General features: G+C 33.8%; 1 protein-coding gene and 1 pseudogene across 2 annotated transcripts; one reads left to right on the top strand and one right to left on the bottom strand.

The window, feature by feature from the left end:
- Positions 1 to 804: 804 nt before the first annotated feature.
- On the bottom strand, positions 805 to 2,877 carry LOC112771154 (protein COFACTOR ASSEMBLY OF COMPLEX C SUBUNIT B CCB3, chloroplastic). 2 transcript variants are annotated; one of them, XM_025815787.3, is made up of 3 exons: positions 2,736 to 2,877; positions 2,606 to 2,649; positions 805 to 1,473 (listed from the first exon to the last, which is right to left on the bottom strand). In XM_025815787.3, the coding sequence occupies exons 1-3, from the start codon at positions 2,776 to 2,778 to the stop codon at positions 895 to 897; spliced, it is 666 nt and encodes a 221-aa protein (XP_025671572.1). In that variant the 5' UTR covers positions 2,779 to 2,877; the 3' UTR covers positions 805 to 894. The 2 variants fall into 2 exon arrangements, with proteins under 2 accessions (XP_025671572.1, XP_025671573.1); XM_025815788.3 differs by having other exon boundaries at positions 1,969 to 2,649; positions 2,736 to 2,842.
- Positions 2,878 to 4,208: 1,331 nt separating this feature from the next.
- LOC112773215 (uncharacterized oxidoreductase At4g09670-like) lies at positions 4,209 to 6,547 on the top strand (annotated as a pseudogene).
- Positions 6,548 to 12,622: the final 6,075 nt, after the last annotated feature.

The following is a 12,622-nucleotide window of genomic DNA, read 5'->3' as shown; positions in this document are numbered from 1 at the left end:
TATCAAATTTGAATGTTCAATTACCTAAATATGCTAATTTTCCATCATACGTTCGAAGAAGATTTCCAGGGTGTGGATCTGCATGATAGAATCCACACTCAAGAAGTTGATTGAATGAGCCCCTATCTAATCAGCATAAGGGAAATAATATTAAAAAGCTGTGCAGATTGAAATCTAGAACAACTTGTTTGCAACAAGTGACATTGTATGACCTCAATAAGGTAGAGATCCTTCACTTCTGACAACTTTTTCCCCTACAAACCCATAGAAAGATAATCCATCAGCAGACTAGATTTTTCCAGCAGGCATGAACGAGAGAATCCAAAAAGATAAATCCCTTTGTATACTTTCTTTCAGGAACTAGAGCTTAAAGAAGCATGAAACAATTTGGAATACTATTCGTGCTGGCATATAAATCCATTTATCTAAGGAGGTTCTAGCATTCCAATTCAAAGCATTACAAAAGAGGATGTTCTAAACTCGGAACTCTTCTATTAGGATTTAGGATATATAATAAATTTATCTGAGGAATTCTACTCCATGCAGGGATTGAAATGTCTGTGTGCTAAAATGTGGTGAGCAAACAGCAAATAGTAAAATACCTCAACCCATTCCATCACGAGAACTTTGTGCGTTGTATAGTCCTTATACATCAAAGGAATCACCACATCAGGTATAGAGCCACATAACTGCCTGCTCATAAATAACAAATAACAACTAACAATTAAAGCATTAATACTGCATAAATTATTGCTAAATGAAAGCACAAGAAAAACATTAAATTGCATCCAGAACAAGGGATTCTAACAAAAGAATGTTTAAGCCATATATTTCTGTAATTCTGTGGACCAAGTGCAAACAATTTTATTGCATATTTCTATTTCTACAATGTATTCAGTCTATTCCTGCCCAAAGTAAATTGAAAGGAAAAAAATATTTAACTTTGACTGCAAAAAGTTTCTCATAATATTTAAAAGTTCCTTGTGGACCCACTAATATCTCATTAAGAAAGCTAAGCAATCCAAACCAGACCACAGGGGTAACATCCACACCAGCAAGGGGAGGAATCAGTTTCCATGTTGCTATGAGAAGAGGCTCTGTGGGAGCATAGGCTATTACATAAGGGAACTTCCCCACAGGTAGTTTAGGGTACCATGACATCACTATCCTCAATATGAAGAGAAAACCAAATGCTGAGAGAAAAGGGCCTAGAAACCCAATTGCTAGCTTTGCAGTGGCAGGATCCAAGTCAGCAAGAACCAACCTCTTCATGAAATCTGAGGGAACATAATGTAATGATGTCTCAGGTATGCTGAGTTTGACACTGTTTAAGACTGCTTTTGAATCAAGTGTGGTCTGTGCAGTAGTAGCTGCTGCTGCTGCCTCAGATATTTCTTTGTAACACGAGCAACATTGCAAGGTCCTAGAAGTACTTCCATTGATGTTTCGTTTAGTAGGATACTTGGAAGTTACCTACAACAAATAAAATTCAAAAGCATCCTGAGAAAATTTGTAGCTTCCTAGAAAAGCCAGTTTTATACCATGCAGCATCCTAAAAATCTGTCTAAATGTTAGATTAAGAGAAGATACAATCCATGTTTTACAATCTTAAAAAGAAGAAATAACTAAATTCTTCCTTCATTTAGTAATTAGAAGAACATTTAAGATGATAACTCAAAGGATAAATCATTTCTACCAATCAACATATCTATATTTAGTAGTATAAACAACAGAGCTAGTTCATGCTGAGTTAATCAACACAAGTGACAAGAAATTTGAAATGTCATTTTCTCATACTCCAATAACTAGTATATTTTACAAGAACACAGTTAAAAGTTTGCAGCTTTACCATATCAGGAACTTTAGTTTAAAGCATAAGGCAAAATTAACAGCCAAAGCGCTAGGCAAATTCTAAGCTCTTAGTACAAAAGTTAGAGCTAAACCCATTTTAAAAACGTAGTATTTTACCATCTTTTTAGTCTTTAAACTTTAGTAAGGCGCTACCCCGTTGAATGAATCGCAAGCAGGAGGCAACACCAACCTCAGTCCTCACCCCAATTATATTATTGACAAACCTCCCTTTTCAATCTCTAAAACTCAAAACCCCATAAAGCGCCAAACTCACTCCTAATTTTCTCACTGGCTTGTCTTTACCATCCTTCACTTTTCTTCTCCCAAGTTTCTTGTACCCTATGCGCCGTTACAAATTATTATTATTATTATTATTATTACCCACTTACAATTCTCATTTCTCGCTGCGATTTCATAAAACCTAGCTCCTAATATCGCACTCACTCTTTCGAGTTCCTGATTCTGAATGCAGATCAGTGCTTCATAAATGGCTTCACCTGCATGGTTGAACCAGGACCCACAACCACAACCCGCAGAACTACCTCTGCCCGCCGCGCCTTCTTCCACTCCGAACCCAAATGGTGTGTCTTCTACTTCTACACTCAACTTCGCCCCTTTCTACAGTTTTAATTTTTCTATATATGAACATGAATGGCAAGATTGCAAAAATCAAACTTTGAAGTGGGTTTTGTCAAATTCAGCTGCAGAAAGCATGGCAAATAGAAAATTTGAGGCAAATGAAGTTCCAACTCACTGGGACAGCGAAAGTGCTTGACTTGGAAATTGAAGGTTGCCAGCCTACAAAATTGTGGGAGGGAGATTAAAGAGAAGAAGTTGGAATGAAAAGAAAGCGAGTTTGAGAAATGGGAGAATGAAGAGAGTACCTCTGAGATAAACGGAGTTGAGCAGATAGGATTGGGTGGCCATTGTTATCTATTTGGGTCCTCACCAAAACACAGTATGGTGGCGGTTAGGGAACCTAAGCTAAAGCATTATCTCCTTCATAATAAATAGTATATATTTATAAAAAAATATATATTAATTAATTTGTTACATTATTAGGTTTCATTAGTGGTGCACATGGGGCCGGGTGAAGTTGGGTTCGCCGTGACCCGAACCCGACTCTAAATAATGACCGGGTCTATTTATGAGACCCTTACCCAACCCTAGACCCGATGAAATCGTGTTACTTTCGGGCCACATTTAAGCCGGGTCTAGACCGGGTGAAGTCCGGGTCTTGATCAACTTTATCACGATATCACCAAAAATTAGATTCTACATTTTTTGAACCTCTAAATTTTTAAAAATAATTATTCCATAACAATGCAACATTCGCATAATAATAATTTAGAATCTAATAATAATAATTTAAAGTTTCATAATAATAATTATATCAATTACACATTAAACATTCAAAGTTCAAAAGACAATTAAAACAAAATTAACAACCAACACAAGATTAACATAATAATAATAATTTATAGTGTAATACCAACCAATAACAACAAAATATTAAGTAGCAAACAACTACACGGGTCCAACAGGCCGGGCCGGGTGACCCGAGGCTTGACCCGAACCCGATTTAATAAATAACCGGGGCCATCTATTAAAATCTCGGGTCTGACCGGGCCATAACGAAGTCGGACCAAATTAGCCCCGAAGTCATCGAGTCCGGTCCGGGTCTTCGGGCCAGACCGAGTCTTGTGCACCCCTAGGTTTCATTGACCAGTGAGAAGTGAAAACTGGACACAACACACAACTCACTGGCCAAAGGATTTGATTTTGTCAGGATATTTGGACCATTAAATAGTTTTAGAATAAAATATATTTTTTAAATTTTTTTAATAATTGTTAAATAATTTTTTTAATATTAATTATAAATTAATTTTATATATTTTATTTAATTATAAAATTTATTTTTTATTTTATAAATTATTATTTTATTATTAATCTATTATGTTTATTAACAATAAAAAATAAAAATAATAACAAATCAGATTTTTTATTGATTGTAATAAATTTTTTTACTATTTCAATCGATTAAAAAATTATATTTAATAAAAAATCTGATTCGTTATTACGATGAATAAAAGATCTGATTCGTTATTATTTTTGTTTTTTATTGTTAATAAATATAATAGATTAATAATAAAATAATAATTTATAAAATAAAAAATAATTTTTATAATTAAATAAAATATATTAAGTTAATTTATAATTAAAATTAAAAAAAAAAACTATTTAACTATTATTAAAACATTTAAAAAACATGTTTTGTTTTGGAACCATTTAAGGGTCAAAAACTCCAAACGTTTTGAAATGCCTTTCGTTTCGTCTTTTCTGACAGAAACAAAGAAAATGTCAGAAACGCCGGTAATCCGATTCGGCGTGATAGGATGCGCCGACATAGCCCGGAAAGTGTCGCGCCATCAAACTAGCTCCAAATGCCACACTCCACGCCATCGGTAGCTACTCCATCGACAAGGCCCGGCGCTTCACCGCCGCCAACGGCTACCCGGAGGACGCCAAGGTGTACGGCTCCTACGAGGAGGTTCTGGACGATCCCGAGGTGGACGCCGTGTACGTTCCTCTGCCGACGAGCCCGCACGTGCGTTGGGCCGTGGTTGCAACTTAGAAGGGGAAGCACGTGCTGCTTGAGAAGCCCGTGGCCTTGAATGCGTCTCAGTTCGATGAGATCATTCGGGCCTGTGAATCCAGAGGGGTGCAGCTCATGGATGGTACCATGTGGATGCACCACCCTAGGACCAATCAGATGAAGGATTTTCTCTCCGATGCGCACCGTTTTGGCCAGCTCAAATCGGTAATATACGTTACTTCTAGTTTCATTATATTCTCAATTTTTATTTTTATTTATTCGAAATAAACAACTAGTTTTTAGTGGAAGTAGATAGGGGTGAACACGGTAGTAGGTACTCGATTATCTGTCCGAATCCAAATCAAACCAATTAAATTGGTTCTGGAATCAACGGGTAATCGGGTCCAACTCGAACCAAACCGATGGCCTTTGTTAGTGATTGGTTCGGGTATCGATTTTAGGGGTGTAGAATCCGAACCAACCCATAAACCCGATTATATATTAATTAAATAAATAAATTGCTGTTTAATTAAAAAATTTGTATTTCCATTAGACAAAGATTATTCACTATTAGTATGTTTAGATTTTAATGAGTTTAGTTTTTAATGTATTTGATGTTTAACATGTTTCGATTATTTCTATTGATGTTATTGTTGAATTTTTAAGATAAAAATTTGGTTTTTTTATGAATTTCAAAGTCATCGATACCCAATTACCTAAACTGAACCAATCCGTTCTTAATCGGTTTGGTTTGGTTCGGGTACATACATAAAAAATATTAATCCGAATCAAATTGAACCAATTACATTTTAATCGGTTTGGTTCTAATTTCATCTTGAACCCGAACCAAACCGACCCGTGCTCACTTCTAAGAGTAGAAGCGAGATTAATTTTGATAAATGTGTTTTATATTTGATGTGTTGATTGAGATAGTCAAAAGAGTTGTGTGTCAACATATGATGATTATTTGTTGTGTGTAAAAAAAGTTTGTACTAGATACAAAGTAATAAGCAATTATTTTGATATAAAACATGCGGCTACATCTAAATTATGTTGTTAGGAACTTTTTAGAAGTTTCTATAAGTAGTATAAAAGCCAAAGCAAGGAAGAAAAGTCTCATGTTTAGCTTTTTGTTTGTGTATTTGATCCTTTTGCTTTTTAATGTGTCTCTTAGTTTTGTTTGCTTTGTATTCAGCTTTCTTATTTTGTCCTAGTTAAGGATGTATATTCATCATTTTTTCCACATCAGTTAATTTAACATAATCTTAATCTTAATGTTTTATATTGCATGTATGCTTTATGTTGATATATGGATCTTTCTGGGTTGCTCAGATTCAGACCTATTTTACATTTGCTGTTGACCCTGATTTTCTGGAGAACGACATTCGCGCAAAGCCGGATCTTGATGCTCTTGGTTCCCTTGGCGACGAAGGTTGATATTGTGTTAGGGCAATCCTGTGGGCTGCCAACTATGAATTACCGAAAACTGTAATTGCCTCGCGCAATCCTGTGTTCAACAAAGCAGGGGTGATAATGGCTTGCGGCGCATTGCTGCACTGGGAAGACGGGAAAGTAGCAACCTTCTATTGCTCCTTCATGGCCAACTTGGCAATGGACATAACTGCCGTTGGAACAAAAGGAACTCTGCATGTTCATGACTTTATCATCCCTTATGAAGAGAAAGAGGCATCGTTTTATGCAGCCTGAGTCAGGTTTTGATGACCTTGTTACAAAATGGGCTTCTCAGCCAAGCAAGCATACAGTAAACACTGATCTCCCTCAGGAGGTTCTTATGGTAAGAGTTTTTGCAATTGGTGACCGAAATCAAATTCAAGAACTCGAAACCTGAGATGAAGTGGCCAACAATTAGTAGGAAAACACAGCTGGTCTTAGATGCTGTGAAGGCTTCAATTGAAAGGGGCTTTGAGCCTGTTCAAATTCAAGAATGAAGGAGCTTGTACCTTGCTGCTTAAGTCACACATTTTTCCCTTCATTTTGTATTAAGACATTGTAAAAATCTGTTCTTAAAAACATTGGAAACTCGTTGCTTGTGTATTTCAATGGTGGTGATGGTGAATGAACACAACTTTCATTGTTTAATGTTTTTATTTTAGGAATCTCAATTCCTATATCAACAACTAGTTTTAGGAGTTCAGCATCTATGGAAAGAGATTGAAAAAACTAGTTTTGGTATTGTTTTACAATTTACACTGAAAGTAATGTTTTTTTCTTGTAACAACTTATTACATTTTGCTTTTATTTATGACTGGTTGTTGTAGCTCTTGCTTTACGAATACACGTAATCCGCTACAGAGGTGTCGCGGATTACGTTCAAGCCAAACTGCACATAATCCGCTATTGGGTGTTGCAGTTTGTGTGTGAATTGCAAATGTGGTGCATAAACCGCTACACTCCTACAGTGGTTTATGTTGATATGTAAAATGGCTAGAAAATACGGTAGGGGTCTGGGGATTTCTGTGTATATGTGTTTTTTGCTCCCAGTTGAACATTTTTTCAACCTAAACCTTTAACTTTAGCATAGTTTTCACCAGTTTCAATGCTTCACCCATGTCTAATCATATTGAATTTTCTTACTAAAATAATAATAAGCTTGGATGTTTCACAGAAAGAGAGAAGGGGATTGTTAGGGATAGGTTTAGATTTTATTTTTTATTTTCAATTTTTTACATTTAATTTTTTTTTAAAGATATCTTATTTCTAAATGTTGAAAATAATAAAAATATGTTTAGATAGTCTATTTTTAAAATGTATTTTTTAATATTTTAAAATATAAAATTATATTTTTATTAAATGTACGTTTTTAGTTATTTAATTTTTTATTAAGTTAACAATTTATTTTTATATAATATCAAATATGAAATATATTTGTTGAATTTATAGTCAATTTAGTTCTAAAATTTATAGTTCTAAAATTTAGGATTGAAAGTATATTTGTTAAATTTTTTTATTTAGTACTGAGTACGTACTACCTGAATTAAAAGAGTTATGATGAATAATAGATTAACTTACTAGTCTTATTTTTTAATGGTTGATCTATATAAATGTAATTAATTATTTTAAGATTCTAATTTATTTCACATTTGATATTATATAAAAATAAATTGTTCTTAAACTTGAAGGAAGAATCAGGATCATCGTTGAGATTTCCTTGATCAAAATGACAGAGAACTTAGCCAATGAAATAAGTCCATAGTTAGAGAAGGCATAGTCTAAAAAGAAATAAGAACAAAAATAAATAAATAAACACCACATCCCACGACCCCAACTTATGTTGCGCCATACATAAAAAAGGCAAACCAAAGTTTCATCCAATAACTCATATTCCATGGAAAATGAACTAAGTCCACACTAAAGCATAAACCGCTAGACCCCTGTAGCGGTTTATGCACGTTTGCAAATCACACATAAATCGCGACACCCTTACCGCGGATTATGTGATGCTTTGCTTCGAACGTAGACCGCGACACCCCTGTAGCGGATTACGTGCATTCGTAAACCGCGGGATCCCTGTCGCGGTTTACATAATTTATGAAAAAAATACATTTTGGTATCCATTTTGCAAAATATGTATTCTGGTAAATTTGGAGGTCAGTTTATTTATTATGGTAAATTGCCCTTTATATTATTGTTATATTTTTTTATTATTAATAGCATTGTTAACTAATAATTTTTTTTAAAGATAAAGAGTTATTCATTATTTAGGAAAGAATAACAAGTGTTTTTCAAATTATGACAACACAAGAAACTACCAAAGTATCACTAAATGGTGACAAGATTCAACATATCTTTAATGGAAAGAAAGAAAGAAATTCAAAAAAGCTTAACAAGACGTAGTACCATAGAGTTTTTGCATGAACTTGTTAGATTCAGAGACTACAACAGTTGTGATGACTACTTCCTTCTTTAAAATGAAGCGGTTTTAACAGCTAGTAGAGTAAGCTTATAGTATCCTACAATCTCCATAACCGAATTTTTTTTCTTGCATGTTTCTAAATTTTAAATTTAAAATTTGATTAAAATTTAAATTTGCCATTTAGCGTAATGTCCAAATATTTCCAAATATTAAATGTTCATGAATGTGATAGCAAGTTTCTAAATTTGGCATCGAATTAAATGCGTATTGAATGATCTTGTATACCACATTTTAAATTTAAAATCTGACATATTAAAATTTAAAATTTGACATTTAGCGCAACGTCTAGGTATTTCCAAAAATTTGAATGCTCATAAATGTGATAGCTAAGTTTTTAAATTTAGCATCGAATTAAATGTGTATTGAAGGATCCTGCATACTACATTCCTTTTCCTAATTTTGGTGAGTGCAAAAATGTGAGGACAAATCAATTTATTTCACTCCGTCTGTCTCCCATGATTGTTCCTTTATAAAACCTATAATGGATACCGTTTGTAAACTTTTATTGCTGTTGTCAACCAATCTAACCTTGTCACGATACATTTTACAATTTCAATGGCCATTGCAGAGGATGTCACTGCAGTTGCATCTAATTCCGTCACAAATTCCAAGTGAATAATTTAACTTTTCATTGATTTCAATGCTCATTTTACATATACTGCCAATTAATGTTGCCAATATTTAGTTGCAGGTTTGAAACTGATCCTTTTATGCGTATAAATGGTGTGGAATTTGTTGCAACGAGTGCAACCTCTACGCAAGATCCGACTTTGCCGCAACTGCAAAATATGTCTACAGATGAATTATTACATGCAATTGAAGTATGTTAACCATTAGATTATACTAATTCAATAATCTAAAGGAATAGAATCATTTAAACATGTCTACACTCCCTACTTGTTTAACCATTAACATAGACTTTGGTGTTGTTTATTTACTGGATTTAAGGAGAGATGTGAAGGACTTGAGAGAACTAAAGAAGTCTATGGAGGAACTAATTAAGGTTTCTGACAATATAGAGAGATCACTCAAGATGATGAAGTTTAAGATGTGCCATAATGAAAATAAATGCAAAGACTATGAAGAGTACAAGCAAATTTGCTAACCAAATATTCAGTTAGCAGTATTGATTTTACTCAACAAAGCGTAGACAGGAATTCAATAATGACACCAATTGCTGATCCACCATTGCAGTGTTTTATAACAGAAATTAAAATCACGATTTCAAACAAAATAATCTATCTTATGCGGGAGGATAGTAAGAACATTTTCCACTGCATAAATTGGGGTCAGTGAAGCAAGAACATCTCCCATCGTTGGCACAAAGTGAAAAGTTATCAATTAAGAAATGAACTATTAATAGTTAAATAATTTTGAAAGAAACCTTGAAATCCATCAATAATTTCTTCGTTACATACTTAACCACCCTATTTGCTAATGGAATGCTAATTCAATAATACCAATTCGAATATTCATGATTTTAAGGGCTTGGAGGCTCTTCCTAAATTGGACATGGTGGAGGGAGATGGATAAATCTCACTCGTCTAACCAAAACCAAACATTCAACGCAAGAAATAATTTATTGATAATAGCTTCAAAATATATGCCAATACACACATCAATAATTTGATTAATGTTCAAATATATAGATAAAATCTCAATTAACCATGAACATCAAAGTCAGTTATGGTAATGCAAAAGCAAAAGCATAAACATCATAACTGCTGGTAGCAACTCTATGAAGCTAAACTACCATTCAATTCTTATGATTCATCATAATTCATAACAATTATAAAAAAATTGACATCTAAAATTATGTAACATTATATTGAGATCTATTCACTAAGTTCCATGTTGGCACTTGCATCAAAACTTCTTATCCAAACTCTTCTTGTTCTTCATCATAATCTTCTTTAATATCAGATGTTCAAAATCTCTGCAAACAAAATATTGATCAATCTGTATCCTTATTAATGAAAATTATATAATTTAGCATTTTGTGGTACGCAAATTATTGAACTAGTTATTACCATTTCTGCATCTGCATCCAAGTCTTTCTAGAAAAGGTTCCCATTTATGTCATGAGAAGTTGCACAGTTAGCATTGGTTTGTTGAATATCCTTTGCTAATGGACAAGATTTTTTATTGTGCCCTTCCATGCAACAAATACCGCGTCATTGTGGTTTTTGTTTCACGTTCTCACCTGGACAACACTTAGATCTACAATTTTGTGGATTCTTAGAAAAAATGTCATTCGAACCATCAACTTCAGCACCAACTTGCTTCTCTTGTCCATCCTCAATTTTGAAATCTTCGATTAGGCTTATAACAGTATCCCGAATAAGGTGGAATCTCTCCTTCCTTCGACTAGCAATATAGGACAGTTGCCGGCACCAATCTATCAAGCATCCATATTGGCTCAATATTATAGAGTCCTAAGTAAAGTCATTTGAATCAAAAGTGCTTGTCTTGGCATTCTTCAACTACCTTGTCAACACAAGAGACTTTGGCAGCTCAAGGATGTTAAGAAACACCAACACACAAACTATATACTCACATGGAATTCTAAAAGATTCTATCCTTAAGCATGAACAATTGAAATTCGTCATTTCGTTATCAATAGACACCTCCCATGAAGTATTTAAACTTCTATATTTAGATATTGTATAAAGCACAAATGACTCAAATGCCTCATCTTGTACAACCTTCATTCTTGCAGGCCTAACAAACATTAGTCGAAATAAAATAATATCTCTCTCGTGTATAGACATTTGATGCAAACCTTTCTAAAGGTTCCAATGCTGTTTTAAGTATCGGAAGACCAAATATGGAAACATAGTCAGCTTCAACCTCCTTATATCATATGTAGGTTAGTAGGTAAGACATCAGTTAAAATGCTTTATGAATTCAACCAAATTATATTGCGATTTAACATACTTCGCAATAATAGAGTGCAAACTTTCGCATCAAGAAGTTGTCCTAAATCCTACAAAAAGCTTGCCTTGAAAATGTGTAGTATCTTACATATGCCTTTTCTCATACATGTCAATAATCCAATTCTTTTAGCTATACTAAACTCCTCAACCATCTCAAACCACTTTTACTCAAACTCGGTAATCTCATAATTTTCTAGCATACACTTCTTAAATATAGATGTGAATTTTGGGTTTCCAACATTACTTGTGACGTTCCAAATGAGGTGTCAAGCACATAATCTATGATGGACATTTGGGAATATTACCTCAATTGCAAACTTCATTGATGTTTATAATCACAGATACAGGTGTTTTTTTCTTCATGGCTGCCAATAGTTGTTGTAACAACCACACGTAGACATCCTTACTCTTATCAATAATTAGAGCACTTCCAAATACCACTGTTCGGTTGTGATAATTCACACCGGAAAATACTATTATCGGACACAAGTACTTTTTCTTCTTGTATGTCTTATCAAAGGCAAGCACGTCTCCAAACACTTCATACTGTAACTAGCTTCTTCTAGCACACAAAAATAAAGCTCGCAACATCCCTTTAGCATCAACTATGTGCTTATAATAGAGGCAAGGATCTTCATCTTTCTGGTTTTTGAGGTATCGCAATGCTGCTCTAGCATCACCTAGGACATGACATCTTCGCCTAGCAATCTCATTATACATATCCCTTAAGGTATAATTAACATTCTCATAACCACCTGCTTGATTAGCTAACATAGCATATATATGGGGCATGCTAATGCCTGCATCCTTCATATTTATTTGACCAGCATCAGCTTCTGTCATTTTTCTATATGTAGGAAGAAAACCAATTAACCTACGATAAAGAGATTTATGATTGTGCGAGTGAACAAACAAAGTCACATGTCATCTTCTGGTGTAAGCCACAAAATGAACTACAAACCTAGCTAGGCAAATGAGTCTTAGATTTTAGCTCCCTTTTTCTGTTTTTCATATTATAATATTTCTTTGGTCTAAATCTCTCACGAGAGAAGACAAATAATTGCTTCACATATTTTTCTTTACTATTTTTTCAAGACTTACTTTTCCTAACACCAAAACCAGTAGATTTTGCATAATGGTAATAGAAATAATGCTGTCTGAAAATTAGAAAAAAGAAAACATTTCATCTCATGAGCATTTCTGTTCAGAAAATCAACTATGACAATATTTTTAATATTATCTATTTGATATTCTTCATCCATTTAATGTGAAAAATCGTTTCCATCAAACATTGCTTAAAATTCT

Source organism: Arachis hypogaea, chromosome 18 (genome assembly GCF_003086295.3).
Source record: "Arachis hypogaea cultivar Tifrunner chromosome 18, arahy.Tifrunner.gnm2.J5K5, whole genome shotgun sequence".
Taxonomy (NCBI): Eukaryota; Viridiplantae; Streptophyta; class Magnoliopsida; order Fabales; family Fabaceae; genus Arachis; species Arachis hypogaea.
This window is presented reverse-complemented; position numbering and strand designations above follow the sequence as displayed.